This window comes from Cucumis sativus, chromosome 5 (genome assembly GCF_000004075.3).
Source record: "Cucumis sativus cultivar 9930 chromosome 5, Cucumber_9930_V3, whole genome shotgun sequence".
In the NCBI taxonomy this organism is placed as follows: Eukaryota; Viridiplantae; Streptophyta; class Magnoliopsida; order Cucurbitales; family Cucurbitaceae; genus Cucumis; species Cucumis sativus.
The window spans coordinates 28989103-29005218 of record NC_026659.2 but is presented as its reverse complement, the minus strand read 5'-3'; the positions used below and the strand labels follow the sequence as shown (position 1 = coordinate 29005218).

Sequence of the window (16116 nt, the reverse complement as noted above, 5' to 3'; positions counted from 1 at the left end):
TTCTATTTAGGAGATATGATATTCAAGGCACCAATGCCTATATTGTACAAAAGAGAGAGAGAGAGAGAAAGAACTGAGTAGTAACTAATTGTGCATCTCAAACCACATTTTCAGTTATTATAAGAATGGGTCTAAATTGTTTTAGAAGTGTTAAAAGAATATAAGATTAAAAGAGAGAGAATTTTGGAAATAAAAGAAAACAATAGGATAAGTAAAAACATGATTTTATGGAAGAGAAACAAAGTCATGGGAAGTTGAAAAGGAAAATATGGAATTTATGTGAAGATGTTTGCATCAATGGCCTCAAATGAACCAAAATCACCTTTTGTTTATGTATAAATTAACTCACTCTAACTGTATTCTTCTCCTGTAGTTCTCAGTTTGCAACTTATCTGGATAGATAACCTAAAATAAGAGGTCCAAATGAAAACAAATGAGATTATTTATAACACTAATTAAATATAATATCATCATTATCTAAAATGATTACTTTAATCTTAAATCCATTATTCTTCTCTTTTCTTTGGTTGAAATGTCTTCTTCTTCATTTCTTATCCTACAATTTTCTCTTTTTTTGCAGTTCTTCTTTCAATTTTCTTTTTTGCGTTTTCTCTTATGGATTTTTGTTTCTTTAAATATCGAATATGAGAGTAGCAGCAATCATAGAAGGTAAAATAAAGTGTAGAGAATCAAACATGGAACATTTGGTAGGAGGCTACCATAGAACATATAACATGAAATATGGAGCACCAAAGTGTGGAATTATCAGCGAATAAATTTAAAAGAGGAATTGGTAAAATTAACGCAGAGTAAAAGACCGATTTTCATTTACTTTGAAAATATTGGAGGCATCTGTAGAAACTAGAAATCACCCAATTTATGCATATGTAGAACCCAACAAATGGTTTTTTTCCCTCTAAAACCTTCTTCCTCTCCCTTGGATTATTTTGTTGATTGATTCTCTCCACTTTACCATTTGTGGGCAAAGCTATAGTTAGCTGAATTCTTAATTAATTAGCAATTTCGTCTGTGAAACTACGCCGATGGATCTGCCATACCACTTCCACTTCCCTCAACTACACCTTCTGGCATAATCCACATCAATTGAGGTTAAATTCGTAGCTAAAACTCACCTGGGTCTGTTTCTGTTTGGCTTGGTTTCTTATAGGTAAGTTCATAGGGGTCGAAGATCACTGGAAGTGGAGGAAATGAAAGTGCCCTGTTGTTCCGTGTGCCAGAATCGGTACAACGAGGAAGATAGAGTGCCGCTTTTACTTCACTGCGGCCATGGTTTCTGCGCGGATTGTATGTCTAGGATGTTCCTAGCCTCGTCTGACTCGAGGCTGTCTTGTCCGAGATGTCGCTACGTGTCGGTTGTTGGGAATTCCATCCAAGCGCTACGCAAGAACTTTGCGGTGCTTGCATTGATCCACTCCAGCTCGAAAACGGCAGTGGCGACATCAGAATTCGATTGTGATTTCACGGATGACGATGGAGACGACGGCGAGGGTGAGGTGAATGGCGATGAGGAATCGCTCTCTCGCCGCCGATGGAGTGGCGGCTCCTGTACATCGACCTCGGGAGGTTGCGGACCGGTGATCGATATTGGAGTACATAAGGATTTGAAGCTATTGCGTCAGATAGGGGAGGGTCGGAGGGATGGCGTTGAAATATGGACTGCTATGCTTGGCGGTAGGGGAAGTGGGAGCACAAGGTGTAGGCACCAGGTTGCTGTGAAGAAAGTGGCAGTGGGTGATGACATGGATTTGGGTTGGGTTCTTGAGCAACTTGAGAGCTTGCACAGGGCATCGATGTGGTGTAGGAATGTGTGTACATTTCATGGGGCAATGGAAATGGATGGCTCCTTGTATCTAGTTATGGATAGGTGTTACGGTTCTGTTCAATCTAAGATGCAGGAGAACGAGGGGCGGCTGACATTGGAGCAAATACTGAGGTTTTGATTTGATCTTGTAGATGGAATTGCTTGTTCTTAATTGTTTCTTTATTATACATCTAACACTACCATTATTTTCACGGGATGGGCTCATTTTTTGTACTGCCCTTAGCATTTGAGTGTATTCTTTGGCCCCCATTTTGTATTTTGATGCTTTGATAATGCAATTGTTTGTTTTTGTATTTTTCTTTCACTTGAATAACTCACACAAGAATTGGTCGCTTCAGGCATGCTCCAGATTGTGGCAGCTGGTTGAACCTTAGGATGGTAGTTAAAGTAAAATTGTAGCTAACTCACTACACGTTAGACACTAAAATAAAAAATGATTAGGGGTAAATTGATAGCTTTGCTTGGGATAATGGCATCTGTGCCAGTGACGTTTATATCTTGAATCTAGGTAGGGACGGCTGCTCTGTGTATCAGTACCTAAAATGCTATGTTAGTTTTCTAGCAATTGGAGTTTATTTTTAAAAAAATATTTATGAAAGGGTGTAATTCTATCTCACTTTATTAGACCTTCGACTCCTAAATAAGGAGAATGTTAACCTCTTTTATTGATACAAGCCTAAAGTAGCTCAATAACAACAGAAGATGGTTGAAAGAGAAAACCCGTTAGAGCTCAAAAATTTGAGATAAAAAAAAAAGTATTGAAGAGGTCAGGTCTTTCAATTTTATCCAATGGTCACTTATAATCTGGAATAGGCAGTTGGAGGTGTTTCATTTTGATCAGCTCTTTCCTAGCTCATCAAAGGATTCTGAAACGCAGGGTCTTTGTTTCACAAATAGGATATGCATGAGCTATTATGGCAAGTGATTTTTGGTCTTTCATATAAGTAATTGAGACTGAGTATAATAGAAGAATCTAGAAAAATGAAGTTAAAAATTTGGATCAAGTCTGGGCATGGTGCTGTGGGCCTGCTTGAGCCAGAGCATTCTTATTGAAAGGGATTGTAAAAATCAAAATAATTTCAAACTCTGTAACCTTTAAATTTGTTTGGATCCCCAGAAGTTCACCGAGTTTTAACCATAAATGACATGCGAAAGAGCTACATATATATAGATTTTATATTAATTTTTTTTTTTTGCTTCCATCTCATTTACCAAGAGAAATCAGCTTTTTTAGGAAACAGAAGCAACTATTATTGGCATTAGCTTTCTATGAACTTTCTTCACATTGTACATGCATTTGCCAATTCTAGGTATGGTGCTGATGTTGCAAGAGGTGTGGCGGAACTGCATGCAGCTGGTGTTGTGTGTATGAATATAAAGCCATCAAATCTTCTTTTGGATGCTACTGGTCATGCAGTGGTTTCTGATTATGGACTTGCTGCTATACTAAAGAAACCTATGTGCTCAAAAGGTAGATCAGATTGTGATTCATCGAGGATGCACTTGTGCATGGAATGTGCAATGCTTAGTCCACACTACGCTGCTCCTGAAGCATGGGAGCCTGTTAAGAAGTCATTGACGTTCTGGGATGATGGGCTTGGTATGTCTGTAGAATCAGATGCTTGGAGTTTTGCCTGTACGTTGGTGGAAATGTGTACTGGTTCCATCCCGTATGTGTGGCTACATAATCCTGTAAAGTGATGTTTCTCTATCTTTCATCAGTTCTGGTTATCAGGTAGTTTTATCAGTATTGATTTTGTTCTGCAGGTGGTCTGGTTTATGCACAGATGAAATTTACCGAGCTGTTGTAAAGGCTAAGAAATTACCTCCGCAATATTCAAGCATTGTAGGTGTTGGAATACCTAGGGAATTGTGGAAAATGATCGGCGATTGCCTGCAGTTCAAGTCTTTGAAAAGGCCTACGTTCAACAAAATGCTAACTACATTCCTTCGCTATTTACAAGAGATTCCACGAAGTCCTTCTGCAAATCCTGATAAGTAAGCAATTCAAATGCCTGTTGTCACATTAGAATGTCTCTTTGCATTTCTGGAGCTACTGCTTTAAGAGCCAAGACAGCTATTGTTGCTTTTATTCTTGTTTTCTTACCCAGAATTCTCATCTTATTGGTGTAAAAGCAGTGACTTAGCTAAATTCTCTGGGCTCTATATCACGGACTCTGAAACCTCTCTCATGTCTGATTTGGAGGTTTTTCGATATAACCTTGGTCATCTGCATCGCCTTGTGTTTGATGGAGACTTCAATGGTGTTAGGCAAGTTGATCATTGCCCAAAAATTGTTGTGGTTCTTTTGCTAAAAAAACACGATACAGCTAAATTGTAATTCCTTCCTTTTGGTCATTCAGGGATCTTCTTGTGAAAGCTGCTTTCAGAAACAGTAGCAGCTTCATCTCTAAATTGTTAGAAGCTCAAAATGATGAGGGTCAAACGGCTCTCCACTTGGCTTGTCGACGGGGCTTTGCTGAAATTGTAGAGGTTATTTTGGAGTTCAGGGAGGCTAAGGTCGACATTTTGGATAAAGATGGAGATCCTCCACTAGTGTTTGCTTTAGCTGCAGGATCCCCAGAATGTGTTCGTATTCTCATTGAAAGAGGTGCTAATGTTTGTTCAAGGTTGAGGGAAGGGTTTGGTCCATCTGTTGCTCATGTCTGTGCCTATCATGGCCAACCTGATTGCATGCGTGTAGGTCTTTGTTAAACTCTATTTATCAGATGTCATTTGGGTAGAATCTCTTTTCTAGTGTACAGAATTTGATCAGATCCTTTCATACTGAAATCTGTGTAGGAGTTACTGTTGGCTGGAGCTGATCCAAATGTAGTTGATGATGAAGGTGAATCAGTTCTGCACAGAGCAGTCACCAAGAAATATTCGGATTGTGCTCTGGTCATTTTGGAAAATGGGGGATGCAGATCAATGGCTTTATTGAATGCAAAACATCTTACGTAAGTAAAACATCTTCTTAATCCAAGGTTTCATTTTATTTGTTTTTTAAGATCTTTCTTGACTTGTTATTAGTTCGTTTGGGGTTTTCTTGACCCCTAACATTAGGTTGTCTCTCTCATTCTTTTTGAATATATGGTCTTTTATCCTATATTTTCAGATTTTTCTGGAGTTGTAAATTAAAATGTCTCTGGATTGAGTGATTGTGCAGAAATACAGTATGAATGTTTCTGGAATTTTTATAAATTGATAAATGGTATTTAAAGTGTGCACCTTGCCCGTGTGTTCTTGTGCAATAGAAATGGGAATATTTTGGTGTAATTATAGTGCTGCTGTTCCACTGGCTGTTGTTTTGTGGCTTGTAAAATATTGTCTTACTAACATTTTATTGAGAGTGCATTTGGATGCTGTTGCCAGTAGAAACTTGAAAGTCAAAATATTCGATAATATCTAAGGATTATATATATTTATATATATGAAACATTTTTTATGAAGATAAAGCTCCAATTCCTAATTCCTAAACATCATTTTTGAATTCTTTACTGTTTGCATTCTTCTTTGTGATTATTGTAAAGGCAATTGGAAGGCTTTAGAAAGCTAAGGCCCCGTTTTATAAACATTTGATTTTTGGTGTTTTGTTTATTGAAAGTTAAGCCTATGGACAATATTTTCACCGTCAAATTTCTTTCTTTGCCATCTACTATTTAGCCATGGTTTTAAAGATTTGAAAACTAAAAAAAAGTAGCTTTTAAGAACTTGTTTTTGTTTTTCGAATTTGCCTAAGAATTCAACCATTGTACTTAAGAAAAATTGAAATTATTGTAAGAAATGGGGAGGCAATAGACTTGATTTTCAAAAACCAAAATAGAAAACGAAATGGTTACCAAACAGAGCCTAAATCACATTGTTTTCCAATTTTAGTGATATTATGAACTTCTCTGTGGACTGGAAAATGCGTTGTTTTGATTTGGGAAAGATCCTTGAATTAGTAACGATTTTCTTTGTGCTTCTACAACCTCGTTCTTCGTAAAGATACTTTTATCAAATCTATTTTGCATTGGAATGATTATCCTTCCATGACTTTTGCAGTCATGATCTGCTTCCATAACCTCTCTCTTCTGAATTTTATGAATTCTTCTTAAACTCTTATATCTGTGGATAATATGTTATATTTCTTATAAAAAAGGAACCTTTTCTATAAAGTACAGTATCCTGGTGACATGCCAGCATGGGTGTGGTGCACTTTGAAAAACACTGCATGTGTTGAATATCCTACAACCCATCCCTAAAGACGAAAATTTCTTCCACCTAGGTGCTTAGCTGTCACATTTTTGATAATTGGAGTCTAGACTAGACTTTATATGTCTTCGTTGGATTCATTTTGAACTTCATTATGAGGCTAGTTTGAGAAACTTGTTTGGATTATTTTTATTTATTATTGTTTTCTGGCTTAACTTTCAGAATACATGATATAAACTCATATTCATTTTCTCGGTTGATTTATCCTTTTAGGATAGTGTTTCTTCCCTCTACCAACTAGTGGCACATGTACAATATTATTTCATGGAAAAATTGGAAGGAGCATCTTTATATTTCTGTTTATTCTGTTTTCAGACCCTTGCACATGTGTGTGTCAACATGTAATGTTATCGTCGTTAAAAAGTGGATAGAAATTGCAACTGCTGAAGAGATTGCCGAGGCAATTGACATACCAAGCTCAGCTGGAACTGCATTGTGTATGGCTGCTGCTCTAAAAAAAGATCGTGAACGTGGTAATAATAGCAATTTGTTAATTGATATTGGTAATAGTTGCATTTAATGAAATTCATAAGCCAGCCAACTCATGGATGGTAAGAGTTTTAATTTGTAAAGGTAGGCAATGAATTTAAAATCCATTAGACCAAATTCTGCTTTTGAGTTTTCTGATCGTAGTAATAAGCCCAGTGGATATAGAGGAGTTGGTTTTGCGTTCAAGAGGAGTTTTATGAGTATTTAGAAATTCAGTAAATGAGTCCTCTGATGTAGCTTGTTTTCAGCGTTCTATTTATTTTCCAAAGTGAATTTAACATCCAGGAATTAACAAAGTGCGTCTTGTAGGTCCTATTTGATATTACTTGGCATGACTTTCTCCTGTTTGTTTCTTATAAAAAAATAAATTAATGATGCCCATTATTGTAATTGTGGACCTATGCTCACTAAAAAAAGTGAAGCTAGGGCATTTGTCTATTTACCTGAATAGCTCAAGTGTTTCATTAATCTGTACTTCCATATGGTGATGGTAGTGTAATTCTTTTGTGATTCTTACCAGTATTGCTCCTGATTAGTTTCTCCTCTTGGATTATTGGTATTTTTTGAAACAAGAAAATGACACTTTTCATTAAGAGAACGAAAAAAGGTTGATGCTAATACAAACATCAATTGCAAAAAACATAAATCACAAAATAAAACAGAGTAACATAATATCAAAATGATAACAAAACTAATGAGGAAAGATGAAGGCATCCGAGCCAATAGATATCTTAAATGGAGTAACCAGCAAACTTCTTAGATATAGAATACCACAAAGAACTTGGATTATTTGTGTATCCTTCTAAATCCAGTGAACTAAAAGTTCTGCACAAACCTGCCGTTGGAAGTGGATTATTGCTTTTGTAAGGAGCATCGAGAGTAATTTTCTGGCAAAGAAACAATTTCATTTATAAATGAAATAGGGGATTAAAACTCCAAACACCTTATCTGTGAATTGTATCCAGAACTCCAAACACCTCAAGGAGGTCAAGAGTATCAATCATCCATATTTAGGTTATGCTAATGTATCCAGAGCACAATAATCAATTCTGTGAATCTTGTCACTATTTCTGGCTTGTGAGTCTCTGAACTTAGTTTTTGTTTTCTTGTTGTTTTTCAACCATTGGGAAAATATATAAGTTTTTTTGGGGTGATAGTGGAGAAGTTGATGGATAAGTCACTGCCTGTTGACAGAGCCATACGTGGATCTTGTATGCTTTAAACTAAATAGTAGATGCCCACGCTTTGAATTTTCTTATTTAACTTCTACTTATGTAGAATGCCAAATAACTTACTTTACAGATGGGAAGCGAACATCTTTGATTGTTTTATTTGAAAACTAACTTTTTCTTAATAAATATCAGAGACAATTTATATTGCCCACCATAGCACCTTAAATGATTTGGAGGAAGCCATGTGTAGGTTTGATCTTTAGTGGGCCATTCCTTTAAAGTTGGCTATCTTCTATTCCCACCTTCCTTATGGTTTTATTTCAGTCTAAGTGTTGGGCTTTGTCATCCTGACTTCTGGTTGATACTTGAGGCCTCATAGGAGACCGGAAAGTGTAGGATAGGAGAATTTCTAGAAGGAAAAAGAGAGCAGACTATGCATCTTGGTGCAGTTCCATTTATAGTTCTAATTTTCTTTTAAAACATTTATTTAAAAATTTTATTGATCATCTCAATGGATGCTTTGAGTTAGTATTAGTCTATAAATTTACCGGCTGCTATGTTTTCCTTACTCTCCCCTTTCATCTTCCCTTCTTTTAAACAATAAATGACTTGAACTGGGATCTCATTGGTTATTGCATATTTTATTTCTGGCACTATTTTCCCTAATTCCAGCAGCTGTCCTACTTATTTGTTACTTCATGCTGCTTGTAGAGGGAAGAAGTCTAGTTAAGCTATTGCTTCATGCTGGAGCAGATCCAGCTTCCCAGGATGCCCAGCATGGACGGACAGCTCTTCATACTGCTGCAATGGCTAATGATGTTGAATTGGTTAAGGTATTGAAACGAGTATACAGATAATGCTGGTGCACGTGGATCTTAAGAATAAGATTTTTTTTGAAAAGGAGACAAGCTTCTTTATTGATATAAAACTCAGAGTACAAGAGAATTATACAACTTTTTTTCCTTGCCCTTCATTTTCCAGGATTTCCAAACTATTGAGTTCTGATTTGTTTTAATTACTTGGTTAGCTTATTCTTAATGCGGGGGTTGATGTCAACATCTGCAATGTGCACAATACGATACCCCTTCATGTAGCCCTAGCCCGAGGAGCTAACTCATGTGTTGGATTGCTCTTGTCTTCTGGGGCAAATTATAATTTGCAGGTTTGTTCTTCGAACCCCCCCCAGAAAAAAAAAGGAGATAGAAAGAGAAACGGAACAATATTTTTGTGTTAGGAAGTGAAACCCATTTTTTTCCCACGTACAATGCATGTGATAATCAACAAATCAAAGTTGGAACACATGTTAAGAGTATATTGAATAGTGTACGAGCTTCATTCACTAAGGATGTCTAATGCTATGAGCTTCTTGTTGGGAATATTTCTTATCGACTTTTCACTTTGTTAATTCTTGGGTTTCTGGTTTTTGATAATATAATGTGCATATTACCATATCTTCGTAAGATATTTTATCTGCATTATTCATATCAGTGTATGTTTCCAATTTTTAAAGCTGTGCTTTCCGATGACTATTACATTTGAGTTTTATGGTTGATACTTTGTCTTCTTCTCTTTCATAAGGGGAATTTCTTATGCTGTCTTCTTACAATTCTTGCTAATTGCTGTTAGGATGATGAAGGCGATACTGCTTTCCATATTGCAGCAGATGCAGCCAAAATGATACGTGAGAATCTTCAGTGGCTCATTGTGATGCTTAGGAACGCAGATGCTGCTGTTGAAGTAAGAAACCACAGGCAAGTACCCATTGGCTGTTGCGTACTATTAATGTTGTGGGCATAGAAAGGAGAATAAAAGTATAACTTTTAGTGATGTGAAAATTTAACTGGTGACAGTGGCAAGATGTTGCGTGACTTTTTAGAGGCCCTTCCTCGGGAATGGATTTCTGAAGAACTCTGGGAGGCGTTGGCGTGTAGGGGCATTCATCTGTCTCCTACAATGTAATTTCTAGACGTTACTTCATTTTTCCATGTACCAAAATAACTGCATGCTCCTACAATTATTCATGTTCGCTATTGTGAGAATTACTTTTTTTTCAAAAGAATTATTTTAGTTTTTTTTTTTAATTTTAATATGAAACATTATTATGAGAATTACAGTTTGTAAATTTTGAATCATGGCTAGATTCGAAATTGGTGACTGGGTAAAATTCAAAAGAACGATTGCAGCTCCTACATATGGTTGGCAAGGTGCAAAGCATAAGAGCGTTGGATTTGTGCAAAACATCTTGGACAAAGACAACCTCATGGTTTCATTTTGCTCCGGAGAAGTTCATGTGTTAGCAAACGAGGTTATAAAAGTCATCCCGCTGGATAGAGGACAGCATGTGCAACTTAAAAATGATGTAAAAGAGCCCAGGTAAATATGCACACCAATTTCTATGCATATTAGGTGATCATGTTCTAGTGGCTTCATGAAAAGTGATTCTGTAGTCATATTTTGCACTCTGTTTTATTAGCCTAGAAGAATAAAGGAAAACTATAAACTGCATTTTTTTCTTTGCATTAATGTATGCATGCAGCTAATTCACATCAGATATGGAACGTGATTATTTTGATGCTTTTCAGAACAAGGGTTTATTACTTCCAAGAGGAATTTACAAGGGAAATCACAAAAAAGACTTCTTAATTTGTTAGGATCAGGAAATTCTTTAATATGTGGTTCATTTGATTGGAAGAAATAGGGGAACACTTACAGGATGGATAGGAATGGACGCTCAGCTCTCTGATGAATAATAATGAAAAATAGGATAGGTAGTTTGTGGCAAGTGATGTTTTTTAAAGCTCAAGGCGTAATAAAACATAATAGTCTTTTGGAGCTCAAGCGCAAGGCATAGAAAAATGTGTTTCTTTTTATAAACTGACACTATAAATAAAAGTAGATAAAGAAGAGAAAGCATAATTGAAGTAGAAATATGGAAAAAAAACCCTAAACACAAGAAAATTTCTATTTGCTTAATAAATTTGATATTATTAGTTAATAAAAGAAAAAAAAACCCTAATTGTTACTATATTTAAAAGTAACGAAGAAGACCTAAGGCCTGGCTTTAAGCCTGATTTACAAAAGGTGTGCGAGCCTCACCTTTTGAAGGTGAGGTTCCATAATTGCACCTTGAGCCAAGGTTCACCTAGGCCTGCACCCGGAGGGCTTTTTAAAACTAACGAATAGTTTGAATTTTAGCACACTTAAATGCTAAACACACTTAAATGCTTCTCTTGCGCACTTTTGCAAATTTTCGCACACTTAAATGCTTATCTTTTTGGGGCTTTTTCCTTTGTTTTTTTCACTTTTCTTAATAAAAGTTGGTTTCCTAAAGTAAATCAGGTTAACATTGAGAAAGGACAGTTACATTACTTTTTGGTTGAAGTTGCTCAACTATAGGGCATTGAAACAATTAGGATTCTGCATCTCTTGGTCCTCCCGGTCGTAATAAATGTATGTTCTCTCCAAGTCTCCCACAGAGTAGATATTTTTCAGAATGTAAATCATAATGTCAGAAGCCTATACAATAATTATTTGCTTTTCTTTAGAAGTTTCTTTAGCATATGGCCAACAATCAGTTGGAGACAATTTATATTGCTAAATTATCTGAAGAGTTGAATAAGGGGGTTGTGAACTACAAAATAAACTAACGTGTTTAGTTTTCCTTTCTTTGGCAGTCTGCTTTCTTAATGATGGTGTTGTAGCTCATGAAAGTTTTGATTTCTGGCTAAGATAGCATCAACCACAACAAAAATATTGATACATGAGAGAAAACAATCAGAAACCCTTTTTCTGTTAGGTCAAGCAAAAAAGTTTCAAGCCTTGATAGTACTAGTAGGGTTTCTCATAAACCAATGCTGAACAAAAAGTAAAGTAATTTCTTTGGAAGGCATAACTCATAGTGTTTGCTTATTATTATTATTATTTTTAAAATTTATTTAAATTAAGGAGGTGCTCGTGCTCCTAGACTCAACTTTTTTGGAGAAGGGAAGATTTTGGCAGGCTAGCTTCTTTGCTATATTGTGGTGTCACGAGGATAGGGATGTGTCAAGGTTCAATGCCTCCCTGTGCGGGTGTCAATCATTAGATCTTTTTGTAACTATGATCTTACTTTGATTTAGTTGGATTGGAGGGGTTCTTTATTTTAAAATTTTTTGAAACAGAAATGAAACATTTTAAGATAAGAAAAGAGGCTAATGCTCAAAATACAAGCATACGACACTAAATAGGAGAAAATACATAGAAATATAGAAGAGCTACAAGTACAAAGCAAATTAAAAAAGAGACCAATCCTTCAAAATCTAATTGAGATTAAAATGCAATACAAAAAAATACGAGGAAAAGATCAATCCAAATGAAGTGGCATCCAAAATCATCTATAGAAAGCAAACCATCCAAGAGTCTTCTAAACCATCCCTTTTCCTGTTGGAGCTTTCCTCCCTTTTTAACGAACACAATGATGTGAGTCATGCTTAACCGAGTTTTAATATGCAACGTTTATATCATGTTACTGATTGACCAAAAAGCTTAAGCTGGTGAGTTATGGTAAATTTAATTATATCGCCACTTTAACACTCCCCTACTCTTGTAGGCTTGTAAGTTCATAGAAGACCTTTGTAATCTAAGGAAATGAAATTACAGAGTTTCTAACACATGACCTCTTGTTTTGGTACTATGTTCAACAACCGATTGGTTTGAAAGCTTAAGCTGGTGGATTATGGTAAATGTAACTGTATCAACACCTTAATTCGTCATGCCTCTCATTTTCTCCTTTGAAAAGTGCATCATTGGAATTGTAGGTTGTATGGGTCTCTCATCTTTGTTGGGCTTTGTTATTTTTTTGTATTCACTTGCACATTCTTCCATTGTCTCGATTAAAGCTCTATTTCTTGCTATATTTTTTTAGGTAACTATTTCTTGGTTTTTTCTTTGTATGTCTTTGTGAGTAACTTATTTGCTTTTCTCAAGATAATGAAGTTATTCTCCATTTTAAAATTTAGACATAAAATTTGATCCATGTTGGAGACACGATCTATCTGTGCCTGTTTGAAGCTATTAATCTTACTTATTTCTATTGATACTAATTTATCTGTGTTATATTAGGTTTGGGTGGCGTGGACAATCACGTGACAGTATTGGAACTGTTTTATGTGTAGATGATGATGGGATCCTCCGTGTTGGATTTCCTGGAGCATCCAGAGGATGGAAAGCTGATCCTGCAGAAATGGAAAGAGTTGAGGAATTTAAGGTTGGAGACTGGGTTCGCATCCGTCCCACTCTCACTACAGCAAAGCATGGGTTAGGGTCTGTAACACCAGGTAGCATTGGTATAGTTTACTGTAACAGGCCTGATGGTAGCTTATTGTTAGAACTAAGTTATCTTCCAAATCCATGGCATTGTGAACCAGAGGAGGTCGAACCTGTTATTCCTTTTAGGGTAATGTTATCTATTTGTATATTATTACAGGAACTTTTTCTTTTCTTCTTGTCCCTTAATTGGTTGTTCAATTTTCTGATACTTAAGATCCTGACTACAGATTGGGGATCGGGTGTGTGTTAAGCGCTCTGTTGCAGAACCTAGATATGCTTGGGGTGGCGAGACTCATCATAGTGTGGGAAGAATTAGTGAAATCGAGAGTGATGGTCTCCTCATAATTGATCTACCAGATCGTCCAATTCCTTGGCAAGCTGATCCTTCTGACATGGAAAAGGTGGATGATTTTAAGGTAAATTTCTTTTCTCCGTGTGTTTTTACCTCATTATTTGATTATGCTGTTCTCTCTCCTCCTCTGATGGGGTTCTATTTCTTAAATGCCATTATTTTTCATAGGTCGGTGACTGGGTCAGGGTGAAAACTTCAGTGTCATCTCCAAAATATGGATGGGAGGATATCTCAAGGAACAGCATTGGAGTTATACACATTTTGGAGGAGGATGTAGAGATGGGCATTGCCTTTTGCTTCAGGAGCAAGCTTTTCATTTGCTCTGTGACTGATGTTGAGAAGGTGCCTCCTTTTGAAATAGGTCAAGAAATACATATATTACCTTCTGTTACTCAACCTCGTCTAGGATGGTCGAACGAAAGCCCTGCTACTGTTGGAAAAATATCTAGAGTTGACATGGACGGGGCATTGAATGTGAGCTTATCATACTGCTGCTTTTTTTGCATTTATGATGAATATTTTGTCTCCATTACGGAGTAGAACATCTCATAAGAAGCCACAAGTTTGTTATTGATATTTTAGTTGCCCATCCACATTCTGGACTAAGATTCGTTGATTTTTCCTTAGGTCAAGGTGGCTGGGAGACAGAGTTTATGGAAAGTTTGTCCAGGGGATGCAGAACAACTTTCGGGATTTGAAGTTGGTGATTGGGTACGTTCAAAGCCTAATACAGGTAATAGGCCTACTTATGACTGGAATATTGCTGGAAGAGATAGTTTTGCAGTGGTTCATAGTGTACAGGACTGTCTATTCCTTGAGTTGGCTTGCTGTACTCGTAGAAACAGGTGGCTTGCTCATGCTTCAGATGTTGAAAAGGTTCCATCCTATAAAGTCGGGCAGTATGTTCAGTTTCGCCCTGGACTATCAGAGCCAATGTGGGGTTGGAGAGGGGTTCAATCTGATTCACGTGGCATCATAACCAGTGTGCATTCTGATGGTGAAGTTAGGGTGGCATTTTTTGGTGTCAGCGGTTTGTGGAGGGGTGATCCTGCAGATCTTGAGATAGAACAAATGTTTGAAGCAGGAGAATGGGTGAGATTGAGGGAAAATACCAACAAATGGAAATCGATAGGACCTGGTAGTGTCGGTGTGGTGCAGGGATTGAGATTTGAAGGGGATGAATGGAATGGAAGAATTAGTGTGCTGTTCTGTGGGGAGCAAGAAAGTTGGGTTGGCTCTATTACTCATTTAGAAAGGGTGGACCGGTTAGTGGTAGGACAGATGGTTCAGGTTAAATCATCAATAAGTCAGCCAAGATTTGGCTGGTCAGTGCACAGTAGTTCAAGTGTTGCAATGATCTCAGCTATTGATGGAGATGGAAAGCTCAAGGTATATACTGCAGCTGGATCTAAAGCTTGGATGCTAGACCCTGCCGAAGTAGAGTCTGTACAAGAAGAGGAATTTCATGTCAGAGACTGGGTTCGAGTCAAGACTTCTGTTTCGACACCGACCTATCAATGGGGAGAGGTGAATCATTCGAGCATTGGGGTGGTTCATCGCAAGGAAAATGGAGAGCTTTTCATTTCATTCTGCTTCATGGAGAAGAAGCTGTGGCTATGCAAGGCATGGGAAATGGAACGGGTGAGGCAATTCAGAATTGGAGACAAAGTGAGAATTAGACAAGGGCTTGTTGCACCTCGTTGGGGATGGGGTATGGAGACTTATGCAAGCAAAGGCCAAGTGGTTGGAGTTGATGCAAATGGGAAGTTGCGGATTAAGTTTCAATGGAGAGAGGGTAAGCCGTGGATCGGAGATCCTGCAGATATTGTCCTTGATGAGAACTAACAGATGAGGAAACTTCACCATACCCTTGGTGCCATATGTTATCCATCTAAGGTGGCTTTTGAGCCTAATGGCTTCAACTCCTTTAGCTCTGTTTTTGCTGCCAAAGTGAAGCCATTCCATCATCACACTAACACTGTGCATACGAGAACGCCCTGGTAATATGAATATAAGTTGCATGGCACCACAGACGGATTTATTATCGTTAATAACCCAGGATGTAGGGTGGACAAGTAGAGAAGAAGCCAGAAGGGAAGGCATGTAACTGACTTACCTTATAATCATAGATAACACAAGGAGAGGTATGCGGATAGGTGAGATTTGCTACACCTATCTACCCTTGTCTCATAAACAATATTTATAGCAGCAGGTTTTCTTACTGAGTTCCCAGGTAAATATATATAAATATATATATTTATATATGTATAACGTTTGATTGTTATGATCATTGTACAAATTGAACACTAATATTTTTAGTTATAGAAGATCTAAACGTTAGTATTTGAACGCTCTATTTTGTCTATGGCTGCTTAGTGATCTCTGGCTTTCCAATCTGTTTTCTTGTCTTTGTTCATAACAGGGGTGACCGAAGACAATCTCTTCATGTTGGTGAGTATAATGGAATTATCTGTTGATAATAAATAGTTTTTAGAACAATTTTCAAGAATAGCATTTAGACATCATGTCTTTAGCTAGGACTTAAAAATGTTTCTAAATTTAGTTTACAAAATAAATAAGTTGCTATATATTATTATTGTTTTTTTATTTTTCATAAAAGCAAGTTAGATGAAAGCCACCATGGTGGAAAATTTCCATTGAATTCTCGATTAAATATCAAGAAACCCAAAATTAGC

The 16116-nt window shown here is 36.9% G+C and overlaps 1 protein-coding gene across 1 annotated transcript; it reads left to right on the top strand.

The window, feature by feature from the left end:
- The first annotated feature begins 738 nt into the window (after positions 1 to 738).
- LOC101217363 (E3 ubiquitin-protein ligase KEG) lies at positions 739 to 15776 on the top strand. Its single transcript, XM_011657622.2, has 16 exons — positions 739 to 1954; positions 3154 to 3513; positions 3611 to 3841; positions 3983 to 4114; positions 4207 to 4543; positions 4646 to 4803; positions 6416 to 6573; positions 8473 to 8594; positions 8789 to 8923; positions 9388 to 9512; positions 9612 to 9716; positions 9901 to 10134; positions 12862 to 13195; positions 13296 to 13484; positions 13589 to 13894; positions 14048 to 15776. Exons 1-16 carry the CDS (start codon positions 1209 to 1211, stop codon positions 15263 to 15265), a joined length of 4890 nt encoding a protein of 1629 aa, XP_011655924.1. The 5' UTR covers positions 739 to 1208; the 3' UTR covers positions 15266 to 15776.
- Positions 15777 to 16116: the final 340 nt, after the last annotated feature.

Excerpts from the sequence above, each read along its gene's own strand:
- LOC101217363 (XM_011657622.2), top strand. The coding sequence starts at position 1,209 with ATGAAAGTGCCCTGTTGTTCCGTGTGCCAGAATCGGTACAACGAGGAA. Across the intron at positions 9,717-9,900 it reads ATTCATCTGTCTCCTACAAT|ATTCGAAATTGGTGACTGGG; the intron begins GTAATTTCTAGA and ends AATCATGGCTAG. Across the intron at positions 13,485-13,588 it reads AAAAGGTGGATGATTTTAAG|GTCGGTGACTGGGTCAGGGT; the intron begins GTAAATTTCTTT and ends TATTTTTCATAG.